The 19,684-nt window shown below is 39.3% G+C and overlaps 2 protein-coding genes and 1 long non-coding RNA gene across 7 annotated transcripts in view; 2 read left to right on the plus strand and 1 right to left on the minus strand.

The window, feature by feature from the left end:
* The window catches only part of CHUK (component of inhibitor of nuclear factor kappa B kinase complex), a 46,754-nt gene extending 39,589 nt beyond the window's left edge, over nucleotides 1–7,165 (plus strand). The window contains exons 17-21 of one of the 3 annotated variants that reach the window (XR_013449649.1): nucleotides 1,389–1,485; nucleotides 1,781–1,928; nucleotides 2,689–2,822; nucleotides 3,640–3,877; nucleotides 5,080–5,179. Coding sequence is in view for 2 of the 3 variants with exons in the window: in XM_036065093.2 (XP_035920986.1) it covers nucleotides 1,389–1,485; nucleotides 1,781–1,928; nucleotides 2,689–2,822; nucleotides 5,080–5,179; nucleotides 5,944–5,973 (509 nt within the window). In the remaining variant the exon portion in view is untranslated. Of the gene's footprint in view, nucleotides 1–1,388; nucleotides 1,486–1,780; nucleotides 1,929–2,688; nucleotides 2,823–3,639; nucleotides 3,878–5,079; nucleotides 5,180–5,943 lie in introns of those variants that run through there. The other 2 variants (XM_036065093.2, XM_036065095.2) reach the window with 2 other exon arrangements.
* Nucleotides 7,166–7,853: 688 nt separating this feature from the next.
* On the minus strand, nucleotides 7,854–9,370 carry LOC118518342 (uncharacterized). Its single transcript, XR_013449650.1, has 3 exons — nucleotides 9,272–9,370; nucleotides 8,642–8,709; nucleotides 7,854–8,121 (listed from the first exon to the last, which is right to left on the minus strand). It is a non-coding gene; the product is annotated as an uncharacterized LOC118518342 (long non-coding RNA).
* A 6-nt stretch (nucleotides 9,371–9,376) lies between these two features.
* ERLIN1 (ER lipid raft associated 1) overlaps nucleotides 9,377–19,684 on the plus strand; it is a 38,198-nt gene continuing 27,890 nt past the window's right edge. For 2 of the 3 annotated variants that reach the window (XM_036065108.2, XM_078077244.1), the window contains exons 1-5: nucleotides 9,377–9,523; nucleotides 9,809–9,931; nucleotides 11,630–11,711; nucleotides 15,778–15,824; nucleotides 17,984–18,045. In XM_036065108.2, coding sequence (XP_035921001.1) covers nucleotides 9,819–9,931; nucleotides 11,630–11,711; nucleotides 15,778–15,824; nucleotides 17,984–18,045 — 304 coding nt within the window. In that variant the 5' untranslated portion in view covers nucleotides 9,377–9,523; nucleotides 9,809–9,818. Of the gene's footprint in view, nucleotides 9,524–9,808; nucleotides 9,932–11,629; nucleotides 11,712–15,777; nucleotides 15,825–17,983; nucleotides 18,046–19,684 lie in introns of those variants that run through there. The other variant, XM_078077245.1, reaches the window with a different exon arrangement.

Below are 19,684 nucleotides of genomic sequence, written 5' to 3' on the forward strand. Positions count from 1 at the left end.
GGAATAAACTTGAGCTATGGGGGAGAGGTGTTTGCAGTAATAACAAAGGACACTGAACTTTTTAAAAACCTTTTTTGATACCCCTTTCATAGTAAAATGTGGGTAATAATAGTAGCCATCTCACAGGACTCTTACGAGGGTTAAATGAGAAGTGTTAAGTAGGTAATAGCAAATAATATTTTTGCATTTGAGATTATTGTCCAAGGAAATAACCAGCATGATCTATGAGCAGTCTTCTAGTTTTAAAAACTTTAAATACCACTTTTTAAAATATAACAATGCTTTTTTTTGTTTTTTTGTTTTGTTTTTTTTTTGAGAGAGAGGGAGAGGTAGCGTAAGCTGGACAAAGGGAAAGGGAGAGAGAGAATCTTAAGCAGGCTTCACTCTCAGCGTAGAGCCAGACACAGGGTTTGATCTCATGTCCCTGAGATCATGACCTGAGCTGAAATCAAGAGTCAGACACTCAACCGACTAAGCCACCCAGAAACCCTGTTTTTGTTTTGTTTTTTTAATTGAGGTACATCTCCTATAAACTGTAGAACGAACTCACTGTTTCCACACACATTCTATTTGAGAACATTTGTCAGCTTCCAGTTTATAATATCATACTACCCTCAAACTGAACTTTCAGGGCGTCTGCAGGTCCTTTTATTAGTGCATCAGATTTGTCTTAAGTCTGTCAGCTTTTTTCAAAGTTTTCATGGGCTGTAAACAGATGGATAAACATGAAATTTCAAGCAACCTAGATGGGGCGAGGGCCTCCTTTTGAACCAGTGAAAGTTTGATGAATTGTCCTACTGTTTTTTTTTTTAAGATTTTATTTATTTATTCACACACACACACACACACACACACACAGCACAAGTAGGAGGAACGGCAGAGAGAGAGGGAGAAGCAGGTTCCTTGCTGAGCAGGGAGCCGGATGTGGGGCTTGACCCCAGGACTCTGGGATCATGACCTGAGCCGAAGGCTGACACTTTCCTGACTGAGCCACCCAGGCGCCCCTGTCCTACTGTTTTTAAATAAATGTTATTAATCATCCAAGAAAAATTGATCTTTCAGACAGAAAGCTGCATATGTATCTGGGATTTGGGTTAATATGGGTTAAAGATGGGTAAACCTATTCTTCTCAAAACAGGCAACTAAGTTCTGTGAAGATACAGTGATAAATATATATATGTATTATATACACACAAACACACGTACTTTGTTTTTAGATATATAATTGTTTATATATTATATAATCTTAAAATTTTAATCCAATTTTAAGTTTAAATGGAGATGTTTATTAATTAAAACTAGTTCTAGATTTTTAGGAATTTCTTATTTGGAGGCTGATACATTCATGCAGAAGAGAAGTTATACCCACTGACTGAGATCTTTTATAGATCACTCCTACAGCGACAGCACGGAAATGGTGAAGATCATTGTACATACTGTTCAGAGTCAGGACCGGGTTCTCAAGGAGCTGTTTGGTCATCTAAGGTAGAAAAATTGTTTTATTTCCTACTGAGAAGCCAGGGTACTTTTATCATGTTCCTTTCAAAGTATAATATCCCTTACTGGTAAATATACTAGACCTAGGAAGATATCTGGCGATACTTTGGGTAGCTTGACCCCAGTTGTGTGCATTTAGGTGTCCTATTTGTGTGCATCACTGTGGAGATCAGTCTCTAAATCTGGTGCTGATTGTGGTTCATTTTCCCAGCTGGGTGTGGGAGTATGGTGTACAGTCTTGGGGGAGATGTGTAATTATCTGACGCTGATTTCATCTCTCCAGCAAGTTATTGGGCTGTAAGCAGAAGATTATTGATCTACTGCCCAAGGTGGAAATGGCCCTCAGTAACATCAAAGAAGCTGACAATACTGTCATGTTTATGCAGGGAAAGAGACAGAAAGAAATATGGCATCTCCTTAAAATTGCCTGTGTAAGTAACTTTTAATGAGTTATTTTTTTTTAATTTAAAGATTTTATTTATTTGACAGAGAGAGAGAGCACAAGCAGGGGGAGTGGCAGAGGGAGAGGGAGAAGCAGGCGCCCTGCTGAGCAGGGAGCCCCACGCAGGGCTTGATCCCAGGACTGGGATCACAACCTGAGCTGAAGGCAGATGCTTAACCGACTGAGCCACCCAGGCACCCCAACTTTTAATGTGACATTGATTTGCTGGTATTTCCTGCAAAAGGGATTTTTTTTATCAGTATGACCTGGGTCCTTTTAAAGATGTGTGCATTTTGTGTTAGGTTGATGCACATGTTCTTTGCTTGGTGTTTCACTAGCAATTCAGATGCAGGATTTCATGATCATCCTTCATTATTTCTCTTTTCTCTGGTCTCATATTTATCTACTCCTTCCAGCCCTAGACCACTGTGGTATCCCAACCCAATTTGGGGGTAGATGTGCTTGACCAGTTAATAAAACTAACTCCTTGTTCAACTGGGTTTTTTTCCTCCAACTAAAGTGGAATGAGAAGGGCAGATAAATTCCATTTTAGTCAAGAAAGGGGTCAAGGACAGGACAGTTTTGTACAGAAATACTTACATAAAGATGGGGATAGTTTTGTACAGAAATATTCTGGTTGTGTATATAAGTAGTGGTAGAAGTGTAAATCTTAGGAATGTTGTAGGAAATTGTATGAATCAATGGTGATGCTTGCCTATAATTTTTTTATTTACTTTTTTCCCCTTCAGACACAGAGTTCTGCCCGGTCCCTTGTAGTATCCAGTCTAGAAGGTGCAGTAACCCCTCAGGCATCAGCATGGTTTCCCCCAACTTCAACAGAACGTGAACATCCTCTGTCATGCGTGGTAACTCCTCAAGATGGGTGGGTTCACTTTGCAACAATAGATAGTTGTTTTCAAGAGCAGTGGTAGGAATGAGGTAGAGCGTAGTGGTTAAGACATAGTCTTTAGTGCTTTATTGACCAGGGTTGAATCCTGACTGTCACTTTGTAATAACCTTGTGCAAATTAATTTGATTTTTTTTTTTTAAAGATGAATTTTTTTTTTTTTTAAGATTTTATTTATTTGCGAGAGAGAGAATGAGAGACAGAGAGCATGAGAGGGAGGAGGGTCAGAGGGAGAAGCAGACTCCCTGCTGAGCAGGGAGCCCGATGTGGGACTCGATCCCGGGACTCCAGGATCATGACCTGAGCCGAAGGCAGTCGCTTAACCAACTGAGCCACCCAGGCGCCCTTAACTTGATTCTTTTAATGTTCACCTTTCCTCACCTGTTAAATGGGAACTGCTGTGAAAATTGAATTAGATGTCGTATGTGAAGTGCCTGGGAAGTAAATATCAGCAAATGTTATTTATTTAGCTCAATCCAAGTTCTAAGTTCTTTCTCTGTTACTGGCTTATCAGTTCTTTTACCCAAGCTATTTCTTCCATAACCATTTATGTCAGAAATTATGCTCTTTTGCATTTATCATTTTGGGGTCCTTGATCATCACCCCTCTAAAGAATGACTGAGTTTAATCTACTCTATTTTATAACTTAGTATTTCTAAAATCAGACTTTTTTCAATGCCTTAAATCAGTTTTGCAAATAAGAACTCAAGTTTGAAGCCCTATATTTTCTTTTATTAATTCCTACTCTTCTGGTAAAAGCTGAATGACTATCCATTTCTGTTATTTTTCTCAGCATAAGATGTGCCGTATCCAGAGCCAGTGGCTCTTTGCTAGCTTGTGTATTGTCGCTTTTTTCACAACTCATGGAGGCCTCTACAGCAGCACCAGCATTACCTGGAAACTCTGCCCATAATTAGTTTTGCAGAAGTGCAGCCCATGTACATCACTGCTCAGGAGGTCATGCAGTTGCACATTCTGTACTCTACTTTTATGAGAGAAAAGCACATGGCAGGAAGGAAAGCTGATATCAGGTATTTTATTTTTTTTAAAGAAAGCAAGTTACAGGGTATATCTTGGGGTCATTAGAGATTTGGCCCAATGTAATACATCCACAGGTACAGCACAGGCTGTAATTTAATTGACTTTAGGAAATATTCCATTAATCAGAGTTGAAGCAAATAAAATTTAATACATTACTAACCTTTTTGCTTTTATTAAAGGCATTTAGGTTTGTTAGGGGATGTTAATGGTTGCAAATGTCACCTCTATACAGGTAATATCTAATTTGAGGTTGTGGTTGTTAGCAAAAGCATGTCAGACAGGAATTTTAAATATGTTTTCCAGTAGGAATACGTTACAAAGTAAAATTGATTTCAATTATAATGTACACGTAGTACTTAACCGCCAAGGATTGGAATCTGTTGGCCTCAATTTTTCCATCTTTTGAATACAAGCTAAATTTAAATTTAGTTCTAAGCTTATAGTGGCTACCATCCATGGCCTAGAACTGATTTTAGTAAGTAGAGACAGAGGGTTGGTAAAAGGTTAAGGATAGAGGCCATATGGCAGAGGGAAGTGGGGAAGGTGGAAACCAGAATCAGGATTTCCTTCAAATATAAACTTCCAGGGATACTTGTTGGTTCTGGGGAGCTCCCCTGTGATGCTATTTTCTTCTGCTGTCCTCAGGAATCAGCTTGCCTGTTTTCTTTTTCATTGCTGTCATCTGTAGTTTCCAACCAGAGTTTTCACCTTCCCTCATCTTTGCAGACCAGATTGTACTTTTTTATCTTCACCCCTACATTTGTGTCTCTGAAATAAGCATACTGATGTTTCTACTACTTATAAGGAAAGGGAAATAGTCCAGAAACAAAAAGAGATTTTTCATGTATCTGTGCTATAATTATCTCCCCCACCTCCCAGCAAGCATTTTCGGTGCGGGAAATGTTGTATGGGAGTGCCACTTTTGTTTCAGAGGAAAATGAGATTGGACTTCTAGTGGACTTCTTATCATTTGAGCTGGGCAGAGGCAACAGCCTGGATTAACAAGTACGACTCTGCCTCTGGGTGGGAGGGAGGAGGAAACTGAAGACTACAGGAATCAGCTGCACTGGGGTGCTGGCTTGCAGGGCTGCGGAAAGGGCAGTGATCATCCTGACCCTGAAGACCAGAAGGTAGAGGAAATACATATGCCTCTTTGCTGCATTTGAAAAGGCTTTGTTTTTTCATCATACAGGGAGACTATAGCACAAATGATAGAAGAAAATTTGAACTGTCTTGGCCATTTAAGCACTATTATTCATGAAGCAAATGAGGAACAGGGCAATAGTATGATGGTAAGTTTTATATGGATATGGGTGTTTTAGGTTTTGTTGGGTGCAAAGGGTTTTAACTTTCCATGCTAGCCTCATCTGGCATTTGGGATGCATATGGGGAAAAGAAGAACTCAGAAGAAAGACAAAGAACATTTGCATTATATCCTCGACCTCAAATCCCTATCTTCTCTTACTTACGGATATTACTCATGGATATACTAGGATTATGTCATCAGTAATCTTCAACAGTAGCATATTTCGTCAAATTAAATGAAGGGTGAACTTTTTTTTGCAATGTGACCACTGAAATTGAATGGTTTGTACCTTTTTGGTTCAGCAATCAATTTTCTCCAATAAGATGGGACAGGATTTGTACTATAATTCAAATATAGTAACTATAGTATGCAAAATGAATAATGTTAATACAGTTGTAATTAGAAGTATTAAGAAGATTTGGTTACTGTGAATTACTGATTTGTTAAAACTCAGAGAAACCACAATAAAATGTTTACTGAATTAACTTTACTACAGTTAGTCTCAAGGTCAACTGTTTGTATTTCCTTTCATTAATTATTTACTTCAAATATTTATGAAAACTCTTTGAAATACTTTTTTAATTGGCAGGAAAGAAGGTAAAACTAAACTAATTGTAACTTATACTTCTGATTTTTTCAACTTTTGATTATAAAATGTCCAAACACACAGAAAACTTGCAAAAAGTAACACCCATAAACCTACTGCTTATAGTCAACATCTAACTGTAACTTTTTCATGCCTGGTTTTAGAATCTTGATTGGAGATGGTTAACAGAATGACTTGCTACTTATTCACTGTCCCCAAACCTATGGAAGTTGTTGGTGCACGTGTTGGAAATTTGTTTTTCTCCTATGAAACCATTCTTCAGATACCAGCAAATGGAAGAAATGGCTATGATCAGAAAATATGCATGATTTTACAAGCACAGTATTTTGACTTTAGGAGATTTTAACATCTGAACAGACAGAATTTTATGTCAGTGGACTTGTTTAAATATGATAGCTACTTAAGCACATCATGGCAATCTATTTGTCTTCAAACGTGATACAACACTTAACTGACTAAAAACATCTTTTACTATTTAACTTTTGGGCATAAGGCCAAAAGTAATATCTGTATGTGGAAAACAAAACCTCAACTAACGTATGTGTTCTAAGTAAAAGTTGTTTGCCTGTTTCTGTGGAAGAGACTACTTTCAAGTAAAACTATACTTCATGAAGAATAAACTCTACCTCCTTGTGTTGCATTCAGAAATGCTCTTCCTGGCAACATAAGGAGTTTAATCCCACTGCACATTTGACGGTATCCCTTTCCTACAGAAGGAATTGTGCATCTGTATGTTTAATATGAGTTGATTCTCACAAATCTTGTTAAATGTGCTATGTGTATATGTATTTAAGATGTACATTTAATAATATCAAGAAGATGCCTGTTAATTTATAATGTGTTTGGAAACTGTTGTTTTTCGACTTGTAAAAATGGGTCATTTGTTTAATGAATTTTTCATGTCTTATCCTACAAATTTTATAAAGATCTGCACTCCCTTATCTGTAATTCCAAAAGTCTAAAAAGCTCTGAAAGCAAGGTCTTTCAAAAGCTTGGTAACAAAACTCATTTGCTTGCAAATCTAATCTGAACTGACACTGAATCTACTTATCCCATTTAGTGTGAATATTCATTTACTTTGCTGTGGAAATATTAACGTATTTGATTATTGCGGGGGGGGGGGGGACTGACACAGACCCTCCTGGGTGTTTATGTAGTATCGTATATGTACTGAATTACCTTTCTAAAATCTGAAAATTTCATAATTCTGAAACATCTTGCCCTAAGGGTTTCAGATAAAGGACTGTGGATCTATCATCTGTTAAATAAGTAATTTAGAACGTATTATGTGTTTTTTAAAAAATGTGAAATGCTTTTATATTCTAGACAGTTTTCCACTTTGTGTATTAAATGATTTTTAAATTACTTTTAGAATCTCTATTCATTATAATCAGATTATGATAGAATGTTTGAATTCCATGAAGTGGAACTGGAGCACAGAATAACATAATGGACCTTCAGTGTACTTTCCTTAGGAATTAAACAGGACTTATAGTAAAAACAGCATTGGGTAGCTTCTCTTAATATAGTCTTTTTCTTCTGAGATGTCCTGTCACCACTTTCCATGTCTAAAAACCATGCTCATATCTTGCTCTATAAACTGAGGTCTTAGTCACCCCAACCTCATTTTGCTAGTAGTGTCATTTTCCATCATGGAAATCTAGTTTGAAATCTTGGGGCTGTCCCCTCCTAACTTTTTAGTTATCTGGTACTACTGTTTCTCTAAATATGGAAATTCTGACTGTCAGCTATTTTAATAGGCAGTTATCTCTTGCTTCTCTAGCTCTAGAAGGTTTTAATCAATAAAACACGTATTGGGTACCTGTTGCTTGGAAGACAGCTAGATGGCAAGATCAGAAACAGTTAAGCATTCTTGTACTGCCTTTGTTAACTGGGAGTCTGAACATTGCAAACCATCCAAACATTGAAGTGATTGTTGAAACTGCAGTCCTATTTAGGACTTCTCATTTCCACAGTTACTACCTTTGTAACCTTGGGCCTGAAGTGATTTGTTTAGATGACTGCATATTTTCTATATATCACTGTAATAACTGATAAAAGATCTGTTATAGGATGTGGCCATTTTATGGTATGGCTGGGGGGATATGGGCAGATACTGTGAGTCAGAACAGGTTATAGTGAGAGATCACCTAAGACTTGTTTCTATACTCTATTTTTTATTGGGTCACACCTTTTCATAGTTGAATGGCAATTGTGAATTGTATACATTTCATTCTTTAATTCCAGCAGTATTACGAAAAACGAAGAGAATCCATCTAGAAAATGGGCTGGAACAAGTTGTTTTTCCTTCTTTTTGCTTTCTGGAAGTAAAATAGCTAAGTTTTACTAATATAATTTATCTGGAGCAGACAAGGTCCCAGATATTTGTAGGTAATAAAAGTCCTATGAATAATACAGGTAAGTGCATTTATTGAAAGGACAGGGCAGAGTGGCCTGAGAGGGCTTGCTTTAATGAAGACTTGAAGTCCTATTTAGGACTTCTCATTTCCACAGTTACTACCTTTGTAACCTTGGGCCTGCAGTTTCTTAACCACTTGGCTTCTCTGCCTCCAATCTGTTTCCACTCTAAGCCATTTTGCAGACTCACTGGCCCTAAAGTAATGTTTTCCCATAATTCCCTGCTCAAGGTTACAGAGCCCTGCTATGCTAATCTCCCTTGTCCAGTTGTGGTCCCACTAGCCTTTCAAGGTTTACAGGATTACTGCCCAACCTACTTTAAATACACTGCCTTTATTTCCTTGTATTCATCCATCTCATTCCCATCTCTACTCTTTAACTTTGTCCTTTTTGGTTTTGGTAATGCAGGCACAAAATCCATACCTTAACAGAAGACTCCAGTAAAAAAAAAAAAAAGTCTTTCTGTTCTCCAGTCATCCAGCTCCCTCTCCCTGCGGAAAAAATGCATGCAAGCCTTTCAGAGTCTGGGCCTGGTGTAGCCTATAACATCCTTTCCATCACATGGGCTTCAAGGAAGTTGCAATGCTCTTTGAGCCTACCTGGAGCCCCCCAACCCCACCCCAACACACACACGCACACCACTCTTAACGTGCTTAGCTCATTCTGTTCCTATTTGGGATGACCTTTATGAAGCCCTCACTGGATCAATATTCTGGCACATTAATCGGTGCTCAGAAAAATACCTGATGACTGAAAGACGTGGTCAAATTGAGTATCCTTCTCTTCTGAACTTCCACAATACTTTTCTTGCAACAGGTCTATTGCTCCTGAATTCGCACAGGATCCGTGCCTGAAGCACGTGCTTGTCACACAGTATGAATAAACAGCTACCACACTGAGTGCAGGAGTGAGTTTCTGCACAAGAACAAACTGACCAGTCCCTCGTCCCAGGTGCCATCTCCTTTCCTCTACATCCCTGCTTACTCCAGTCGGCCGACTTCCTTTCTCTTCCAGAGCAGGAAACCAGTACTACGCAGACAAGAGCTCCCGTACCTCCGAAGGTGGGAGGCCAGGAGAATTTTGTCCTGCCTGCTCCCCGTCTCTCTGGTGGCGCGGTGAGAGCTGCGTCGGCGTGCGTGGCTGCGCAGCCGCAGTGCCGGGCGAGTGGGCGGGGCTGGCTGTTGGCGGCGGTTGGCGCGGCCGGGGAGGCGGCTGCACGTGCAGGCGGGGGCGATGCGTCACTGATCCGTGAGGCGCGGCCTTAGGGTCGGCCTCCCTCTGGAGTCTACGGCTGGCCCCTTCTCAGTTAGTGCCATCCGCCGGGTTTGGGTGGGTGCGAGGGTGGGAGCGGCCGTTGAGAGAGGGGGGTGTCAGGACGCCCACCGAGTAGGGGCGGCCCACGGCCCGCTTCGGGCTGAGGGGTTGGCTAGGGGAAGTAGGCTGTGTGAGGAGGGAAGAATGCGAAACAAGGGGCACAGGACTCCTCGGCTCGGCCTGCGGAAGGACGCCAGCTCTCCCGAGGGAGGGTGGAAACTGGGGGGGGTGGGCCTGTCACTCACGGGGCTGGGGATCCTTTCCTCCCTCATCTAGGAGGAAAAGGATGAATATGACTCAAGCCCGGGTTCTGGTGGCCGCAGTGGTGAGTCTGGTGGTTGTCCTTCTCTACGCTTCCATCCACAAGATCGAGGAAGGACACCTGGCTGTGTACTACAGGTGAGCGGCGTGTGCAGGCAGCTCGGGTCTAAAACAGGTAGAAAGAGTGAGTCTACGAAGTTGTACCCTCTTGCAGCATCGGGGAACTCTTCCAGTCTTAGGAAGTGATTTTCGTCCCAGCCCTGGGGGAGTATGGAGGCCGAGCACCCTCTAGGTATTAGTTCTAGTGCTCTGTGCATTTTGTGCAGACGTTAAGACTTCCTCCAGAGAAGTCTTCCGAGCAGACCGCAAACCCAGTTACTTGTGGGAAAAACGAAGAAGGAAGAAAAGAAAGGCAGTCCACTGTGAAAGAAACTCCACTGTGACTGAAGAGGTGGATAAATCACACCGCTGGACAGGCTTTTAGTTTGTAGTTAGAGATGTCATTTAGAAACTCTGCTCCTGTTTGTGGTTGTTCCTTAGATTTTTTCCCTCTAATAATGGAAATAGTGACCGGTTTTGGCTTAGGAGGCCATGATGATCATGACAGTTGTTATATCCCTGGACCTTGAGGGACAAATACAGCATTGATGGGCCACCATTCTCCCACCTTACCCTTTCTTTTCAAGTTGAGGAAAGGAATAACGTGGGATGTGTTGCTCTCTGGGTGAGGCGGAATAGTTTTTCCTTCAGCATAGTTCCAACCAGTTCCTTTTGTGTAGACAGACAACATTTTGGAGAAATTGCAATTATAATGTATTTGAAAGAGCTTCAACTTTCTGCTTGTTTTTGTTATCCCCCCAAACTGATATTTCTACTTTAACATCCATCCTGAATCTAGTTTCAAATACAATTTTAGTGATAGGTCTTAGTAGAAAGAAATCTAGCATAACAAATGACAGATTAGTCCATATTTCCACCTAGTTCAGCATTGTCTTCCTGACAGTAAAACCAAGGAAAGAACATTTCAAGGTATGGTTCTCAAAGAATTAGGAATGGACCTCAGTTCAACTTTTCTTAGTTATTTGTTGTGAATTCTTTGAAACGTATTTATGTTTTCAAGATAAGAAAGTAAGTTCTAGAAATTTATTATTCACTATATAAAATAGGACTTCTTTTTTATACTTGCCCCCCAAATGCCTCCTTTGTGGAATTTTTAAGATGTACTTTCATATTTCTCACATTCCAGAATTTGGTGAACACCTCCACAGTTATATACTATCTTATTTATAGTCTTATCCCCTACCCTTCATCTTTCCATGCTAAGTTTTTGTTATTTTTAATAGAGACTTTAGTCCTCCAGTATTTTAATATAGGTAGATAAAGAGTCTTGAGCCTCAGAAATTTTCTCATTCTTTGAAACTTTGTGTTATCTTCTTTTTTCAACCTGCTAATGAAATGTATTATGTTTTGATTCGGTTCGTGTTCTGTACAATTAAAGTACAACAGCTGAGAGCCATTAGAATTTTTTTCACAATTATTTCTCAGAAGCTTAAAGACCAAGGAGAATCCTTTGTACCTGAGAGCAGTGCTGGAGACCCAGAGGTATCGTTGTTGGAGCTTATGAAACAAAGTGTAACATTGGCAGTTTAATTTGATCTTTTCCACCTTTGGCAGATATTTTAGGGACCGGTAGTTGTTCATAATGAATAGCTCATATTAGTGAGGTTTTAGTAGGTCAGTAGCATGAGTAAGAGTGAATATTTATTACAGCATTTTAGATTTGGAAAGAGGATTTCTCTCTTTATAATCTTGTTAAATTGAAACATCTTTTTGCAGGGGAGGAGCTTTACTAACTAGCCCCAGTGGACCAGGCTATCATATCATGTTGCCTTTCATTACTACGTTCAGATCTGTGCAGGTGAGTGATTCCTAGGGAAGCTCCCACACTGGATAGACAGGTGTGACAGGAACAGTTACCACATTTTGGGTGGAGTTGGATTTCCTTATTGCTTAAGCAAATGGTGGTATTTACTTAAATACAGGAGTTACAAAGTTCAGAGTACAATTGTCACAGTACACGATTTTGAACCACCTCACTCTCTTGAAGTATGTTAGAAGTATGAGCCAGGCAACTTGGAAGGACTGAGGACTTCCCCCATCTATATAGTGCTATACAGCAGGTTTTTTGTTCCTGCTGTCAAAATAAAAGCAGGACTTTGAAACACAACTAGAAATACAAACCATTGATTACTTCATTTAGAATGGTGTGTGATTTCCATAGAGGCCAGGTCCTGGACTGTTAACATGGAGGATCTAAATTTTTATACACAACTTTTCTGCCTAACATTTTTGCCTGGGACATTAAGCACAATTTTTTGTGGAACCTTAGTGAATGTTCTATTTTGACAGCATCCCAGAATATTTGAAATAAGCATCTGTTCATTGAAAACAGTATCTTGGCCATGGGAGACACTTAGTAAATATCTTTTGATACAACAAGATGACAAAACAGGATTAGATCATGACTGCTTTTGCAAGCTCAGTGTGATCATAAATCTTTGGATTCAGAAGTTTGTGTACTGTCTGCTGCTGATTTTTCCAGGACTCAGGAAAATTCAATGTATTTAATCTTGTAATTTAAGTCTAGGCTCTGTGCTAGTGAGAATTTCATCATGAATATTTAAATCCTCCAGATTTCCCTCCAATTTCCTTTTAGGTGGCTTTGGGCAAGAATTGTGTCTGTCGAAATGAAATGTTGTGTTCTTTCCCTAGTCCGACTGATTTCCATATTGTTTTCCCGTGTTTATTTTTTCACTCTTGCCTTGGTTCATGTTGTCACCTCTTCTTTCACTATCTCTCCCTTCATTACTGCTCTCCTATCTCAATCTTGCCAGTCTTTTAAAGTCTCATTGCAAATCCCTCTTCTTCTAATCTATAGCTCCTAAAGTCTGTATGGTAAATTTTGGCTCTTGTCATGTTTCCTTTAATACTGTTGATGTATTCTCTAAGTTTCTTTGTGTATTTTCTTTCTGGAAAGTTTCCCAACTTCCTGAATTGGGTTGTAACACATTTATATTTCTGACCTTTCTGCTTGTGGTGAAAGTTGTTAAATTGAGCTGATTTCTTAGGAAGCAATATGGTGTAGTGAACATGAGGCCAGAAACCTGGAGACTTAGGTTCTGGCTCTGGCTTTGCTGCTAATTGATTACATGACTTTGCAGAACATTTAACCATTGTAGACTTCGGTTATTCCTCCATGAAAGAAGGGGTTTTAATTACATGACCTCACCAACAGCCCAAACAGTTAGTAATGATGTTATCAATGGCATCCTCAGACCCTTAGAGATAAGGAGCTTTTTAAAAATCTTGTTCAAAGCCAGGCAAATCTGTTTCTGCTTTCTTGGAGCTTATTATTTTGAGTCATACTGATGCAGAGATATATAAAAGAGTTACAGTCAATAAACATTAAAACAGATGTAGAAGTTAACATCATACAACAGACATATAGTGTGTATGTATATATACATAAATAGTAATAAATTGTCATACTTATAAGACATGAAATTAGTAAAAAGATTTTAGTATAAACTAATATACGTCACATATACAGAATATTAAAGGCTAGAGCCAGTGCGGCTAAATAGGAATGTTCTTTCTTTATACGTGACACAGTAACATTCTAGGAAAGAAATACAATAATAAAACTCTTCTAAGAAATTGTTCTTGTAAGAATGAGACATAAATTTATTTTTAGGAATCTTTGGAACGCATGAGAACACAACCTGTGTAAACAAATGGCTTAACAAACTTGGCAGTTGAAAGGAATATATAAGTAGCATCTTGGAAAATGTGAGATCCTGCATATGATATTAAAAAAACCCAAAACGTATGCTTAGAGAAATATGAAAACCTTCACCCTTTAAAGCATATATAATATAACCAAAGACTGGGAAGATAATTTTGGAGTTGATAGAAAAGAAGTATAAAAGTATTTGAAGATAGGATATTAAGTAGAGGATTTAACATTTGAACTCTTTCTGAGTTCTTGGCTAGGTGACATCCTCTAGGTTAAATAGGAATGTATATTAAAAGCTGATATGGGATATGGAAATTGAATTTGGTTAATATTTTGAAGGAAATAAATTGAACTCATCTCTTCATTAACTCCCCTCGCTCTGTCTAGAACCTGTCATTAATGTTTACCGTCCCCCTAATCTCTCAACCCTAGAGTTATCTTCTTTTCTTTTCCCTCATGGAATATGTAGCTACTTACTACATCCTTCCTGTTACGTCTCCTGAACTGACAGCCTTCAATTTCCATGGCCTTTACTAAATTAATTTAAATAAATTAATACTTTAGCTTCCCAGCTGGTTTTCTGGCCTCCAGATAAGATGGATAATGAGAACCGTATCACATGGAAGTACAGGAATTAAGGGGAAAAAAACATTTTGAAAGGTCCATTTTGTGGCTGAATGTAAGATGGACTATGGAGAGCCCAAGCCCCCAGCGAACATCCTGGGCCCTCTAATATCACATTCTCTTAGCAGAATTTGCCCTCCTCTATATTGCCTGTTTTGCTCCAGGCAAGCCAGCTCACTTCCTGTTATCTGTACACGCAATTTGTCCTCAACTTTGTATATTTAATAGGATAGCTCCTTTTTTTTAGATTATAAAGCTTTATTAAACATTTTCAAACAGCTATGCAACAAACACACCAGAAATAAAAGCTGCAGACTAGCAATCCAAATGTTCTACATGTGTGGCTTCATGGTCCCATTTCCTAGATGAACTGCCTCCAGTTCTGTCCTCTGCCTGGCCTGCCTCCCTTCCTCAGGCAAGAGAAAGAAGGATGGTTTAGACTGGAAGGACAACCACGTTGGCACTCAGGCAAGAGAAAGATGGATGGTTTAGACTGGAAGGTCCCCAGTGGGCAGGGGCCAGGAGAAAGTCTCACTTGCCAACACTTGTTGCCAAGGCACAGAGAAAGCAAAAAGCAGGGCACCTGGGTGGCTCAGTCAGTTAAGCGTCTGCCTTTGGCTCAGGTCATGATCTCAGGGTCCTGGGATTGAGCCCCACGTCAGCCTCCCTGGAGAAGTATGCTTGTCCCTCTCTCCCTGCCCCCACTCATGTTCTCTCTCTCTCAAATAAATAAAATATTAAAAAAAGAAAAAAGCAGGTGACAGTCACAAAGTCTTCCTATGTATTCTTCATAATGTACAGTCTATATATGTAGGCCTGAAGGAGCTCCTGGCATGAGGAGCTATTGAACCTAAGATGTGTCTCTACCTCATCTTTCTCATTTTCCCCCTCTAGACCTGGCTTATAAATACTTCACCGCAGAGAGCTTTCCAAACTTATTTTTATTCTTTATCACTTAACCTAACAATATACTCTGTTATTTTGTACTTGTTATAGATTGTTTTATGAGGATTTTATTTCCTGTGTTGGATTGTGAGCTTTTTAGAAACAAGGACTGTGTTTCCTTTTTTGCTTATATTCCATAAAGTAATATTTTGCTGTATCCTTAAATAAGGTTCAGTGTGTCCAGAATATGCAGTGGAATTAAAGTTCAGAGCAAAGTCCTAAGGGTAAGTCATGTAGTTTCCAATCCCAGGCCAGTTCTATGCAAATAAGGGACTCTGAAAGACTGAACATTGAAACTTTCAGATTGAACATTGAAACTTTCCAAGTGTACTTTTTTTTTTCTTTGCCCCAGCTCCCACCCCCAATTAACCTCTCCACTCTAGGTTGTGCAAGTGCATCTTCATTGGGACATTAGTTATAAAATATTTTGTCTTGTTTTTCATGTCTACTAGGATACGAAAAGAAATTACTCTGATAGCTAATCTTTGGGGACTGAAATTGTAATGGAGCTCTTCTGTACTTACCTCCTAGCAGTTCTCTGGAGGTTTTCCTCTGGGACTAGTAGTTTTTTGATGATACGTGTCCTGAATATTCATGAAATATTTTTTTTTCCCCCCAGACAACACTACAAACCGATGAAGTTAAAAATGTGCCTTGTGGAACAAGGTAAGCTTTCCCTTGCTTACCAACCTGCCTTTAGTTCAGATGGAGTTTCTGTTCATAAACTCTGGTTATTTAAACATTTTTCAGATAGATATGGTAGTAATCCACGGAGATTTCTCTTCTGAGCATTATTTGAGTAAAGCCCTGTCTCCAAGCTTTCCATCTTAGAAGCTACTTGGGTATTGAAAAAAGTAGTTTCAGAGCTGGCAGACCTAACTTCGTATATCAGCACTGCCACATCTGCTTTACTTTTTTTTTAATAGACTTTAGTTTTTAGAGCACTTACAGGTTCATAGCTAAGCAAAAGGACAGAGAGTTCCCATATACTCCTTGTCCCCATACATGTATTTATTGACTTTGTTAAGCTTACTTTCCTTGTTTGTAAAAATCAGGTAATAAGACCTATCTTGCAGAGTTATTGTGAGGATTAGGATTAGTGTATGTAAACTGCCTTACCCAGCACTTGACTCAGACTAGGTACTCAATAACAAACAGTTTGGATGAAATCATTCTCACCTTCTTGTCATCTGTAGTACTAAATGCCATCTAACAAAGATTTTTTTTAAAGATTTTATTTATTTACTTATTTTAGAGTGAGTGAGCAGGGGGAGAGGGAGAGAGAATCTCACGCAGACTCCATGCTGAGCACAGACTCCAATGTGGGGCTCCGTCTCACACCCCTGAGATCATGACCTGAGACAAAACCAAGGGTCGGACACTTAACCTGCTGAGCCACCCAGGCGTCCCCTAAATGCCATCTAATTAGAGTTTCTGGTTCATAGGTCTGTAATTAGGCTCAAGAATTTGCATTTCTAGGGCACCTGGGTGGCTCGGTTTCCTTTGGCTCGGGTCATGATCTCAGAGTCCTGGGATCGAGTCATACATCAGGCTCTCTGCTCAGCGGGGAGTCTGCTTCTCCTTCTCACTCTCCCTCCTCGTTCTCCCTCTCTCTCTCTCTTTCTCAAATAAATAAATAAAATCTTTAAAAAAAAAAGAAAGCAAAAAGAATTTGCATCTCTAGCAGAAGTTTCTAGGTGATGCTTCTGCTGCTGGTCTGAGGACCTTACTTTGAAAGTCTCTGCTGTATAGAGTTTTAGGGGAAGAACGGCAAGCCAAGCCCAAATTATTTCTAGAGTATAATCAGTATGTTGAATTGTATCAAAAGAAGAATGTAAAATTCAAGGTATTTTTTTAAATGCTCTATTTTAAATGACTAAAATATCAGTATTTACAAGCCTGTAAAATAGGCTTGGACATCTATGGAAGGACAGAATGCTTGTAAAAAGGGAGAATCTCCCTCTGTTTTAAGTTTACATATTTGATATTAAGTTCTTCCTAGGTCTTTCTGTAACTCTCTTCTATGGATTCCCCTTAGAGGGGACTCAGAATTGGCAACTCATGAGATTTGGGGTAAATTTCATCTTCACGCTTCCCTTATTTTCTCAGATTTTTTTCTGTGAGCAGTTACTCCCCTTTTCTATCAGGAAAAAAATGTCATTATAAGTTGTTAGGAAGACTTGGTTGTTTAGTTTCAAAATCTCTAACTTCATGTATCTTAAATTGAGGTTCACATGTGCCTTAGGGTCTGTGCTGATAGGCCAGGAGGTATAGGAAGCCATTAATTAACAAGACCTATCTTTCTGAAGTGTCAATTTTACTTGAGGGTTTGGGGGGAAATTCTTTTTTTCATGTTTGAATAAATACAGATTAAAAAGTAGATCAAAACTCTTCATGAATTATTAAGATAAGTCAGGAAACCAAAAAAATGTCAGCCCATGGCTGGCTTTCATACCTCTTGGGGAACGATTTTACTTGGTTCTTTGATGGAAAAGTTTGAGAAGGGCGGTGCTTTAGTTGTTAGCTTCAGTTAGTAAGGGCAAGGTGCTAAGTAGCCCTAGGTTATAGGTTTAGTCTTCATGTGAGCTGTTTTGATTACAACAGTTATAGAGGTGACCCTTGGTTATGAGAGGAGGTAGATTAAGTGTGTGTAGGGACATCTGAGTGATGAGTGGGTAGAGGTTGGTGGTCATTTTAATCAGTGAGTTGTGTATGTCTTTAGATTTTCCTTCTAAATTTCTATCATGTGGGATATGTTTGACAATGTGGGAATCTGGGATTGTAATTTTATTTGGCTCACATTTTTTCCATTTCTTTGTTTTTAGTGGTGGGGTCATGATCTATATTGACCGAATAGAAGTGGTTAATATGTTGGCCCCTTGTGCAGGTATGGTACCCATATATTTCTGTTTTGTTTTTGTTTTTAAGTAGGCTCCATGCCCAGTGTGGAGCCCCACACAGAGCTTGCTTGAACTCATGACCCTGAGATCAAGACCTGAGCTAAGATCAAGAGTTGGACGTTTAACCGACTGAGCCACCCCGGCGCCCCTATTCTCTTGTTTTTATAGTTAGAATATTTAGGGAAACAAAAACAAAAATGAACTCTTAGGGGGGCGCCTGGGTGGCTCAGTTGGTTAAGCGACTGCCTTCGGCTCAGGTCATGATCCTGGAGTCCCTGGATCGAGTCCCGCATCGGGCTCCCTGCTCGGCGGGGAGTCTGCTTCTCCCTCTGACCCTCCTCCCTCTCATGCTCTCTGTCTCTCATTCTCTCTCTCTCAAATAAATAAATAAATAAATCTTAAAAAAAAAAAAAAAAATGAACTCTTAGGACTTAAGATAAAAAGCTTCTGGACTACATCAAAAACTAATGATGTAATGTATGGTGATTAACATAACATCATAAAAAAAAAAAGCTTCTGGACAGCAAAGGAAACAAATCAACAGAACTAAAAGGCAGCCTATGAAATGGGAGAAGATATTTGCAAATGAAGTATCTGATAAACGGTTAGTATCCAAAATCTGTAAAAACTTATCAAACTCAACAACCAAAAAACAAATAATTCAATTAAGAAATGGGCAGAAGATATGAATAGATACTTTTCCAAGAAGACATCCAGATGGCTAAAGACAGATGAAAAGATACTTAACATCGTTCATCATCAGGAAAATACAAATCAAAACCATGATGAGCTATCACCTCACACCTGTCAGAATGGCTAAAATTAACACAAGAAACAACAGGTGTTGGCAAGGATGTGGAGAAAGGGAACCCTCTTGCACTATTGGTGGGAATGCAAACTGGTGCAGCCACTCTGAAGAACAGTTTGGAGTTTCTTCAGAAAGTTAAAAATAGAACTGCCTTACGATCCAGCAATTGGACTACTAGGTATTTACTCAAAAGATAGGAGAATACAGATTCGAAGGGGTACATGCCCCCTGATGTTTATAGCAGCATTATCAACAATAGCCAAACCATGGGGACGCCTGGGTGCCTCAGTTGGTTAAGTGTCTGCCTTCCGCTCAGGTCATGATCTCAGAGTCCTGGGATGGAGTCCTGCATCAGTCTCCTTGCTCAGCGGGGAGTCTGCTTCTCCCCTTGCCTCCCGTTCCCCCTGCTTGTGTGCTCTCTCTCTCTGGCATATAAATAAATACAATCTTTAAAAAAAAAAAAACCAAACTATGGAGAGAGCCCAAGTGTCCATAGACTGATGAATAGATAAAGAAGAGGTAGTGTATGTGTGTGTGTGTGTGTGTGTGGGTGTGTTTTTAATGTTTGATTTTTTTTCCCAACTTTTTTTTTTATTGTGGCAAAATACACGTAACTTAAAATTTACCATCTTAAGTATTTTTAAGCATACAGTTCAGCGGTATTAAATACATTCACAGGGGTGCCTAGCTGGCTCAGTTGGTAGAGCATGTGACTCTTGCTCTAGGGGTTGTAAATTTGAGCCCCACATTGGGTGTAGAGGTTACTTAAAAATAAAATCTTAAAAAAGAAATTCACATTGTTGGCAGCCATTACCACC

The sequence above is a fragment of the Halichoerus grypus genome, chromosome 7 (assembly GCF_964656455.1).
Source record: "Halichoerus grypus chromosome 7, mHalGry1.hap1.1, whole genome shotgun sequence".
Classification (NCBI taxonomy): Eukaryota; Metazoa; Chordata; class Mammalia; order Carnivora; family Phocidae; genus Halichoerus; species Halichoerus grypus.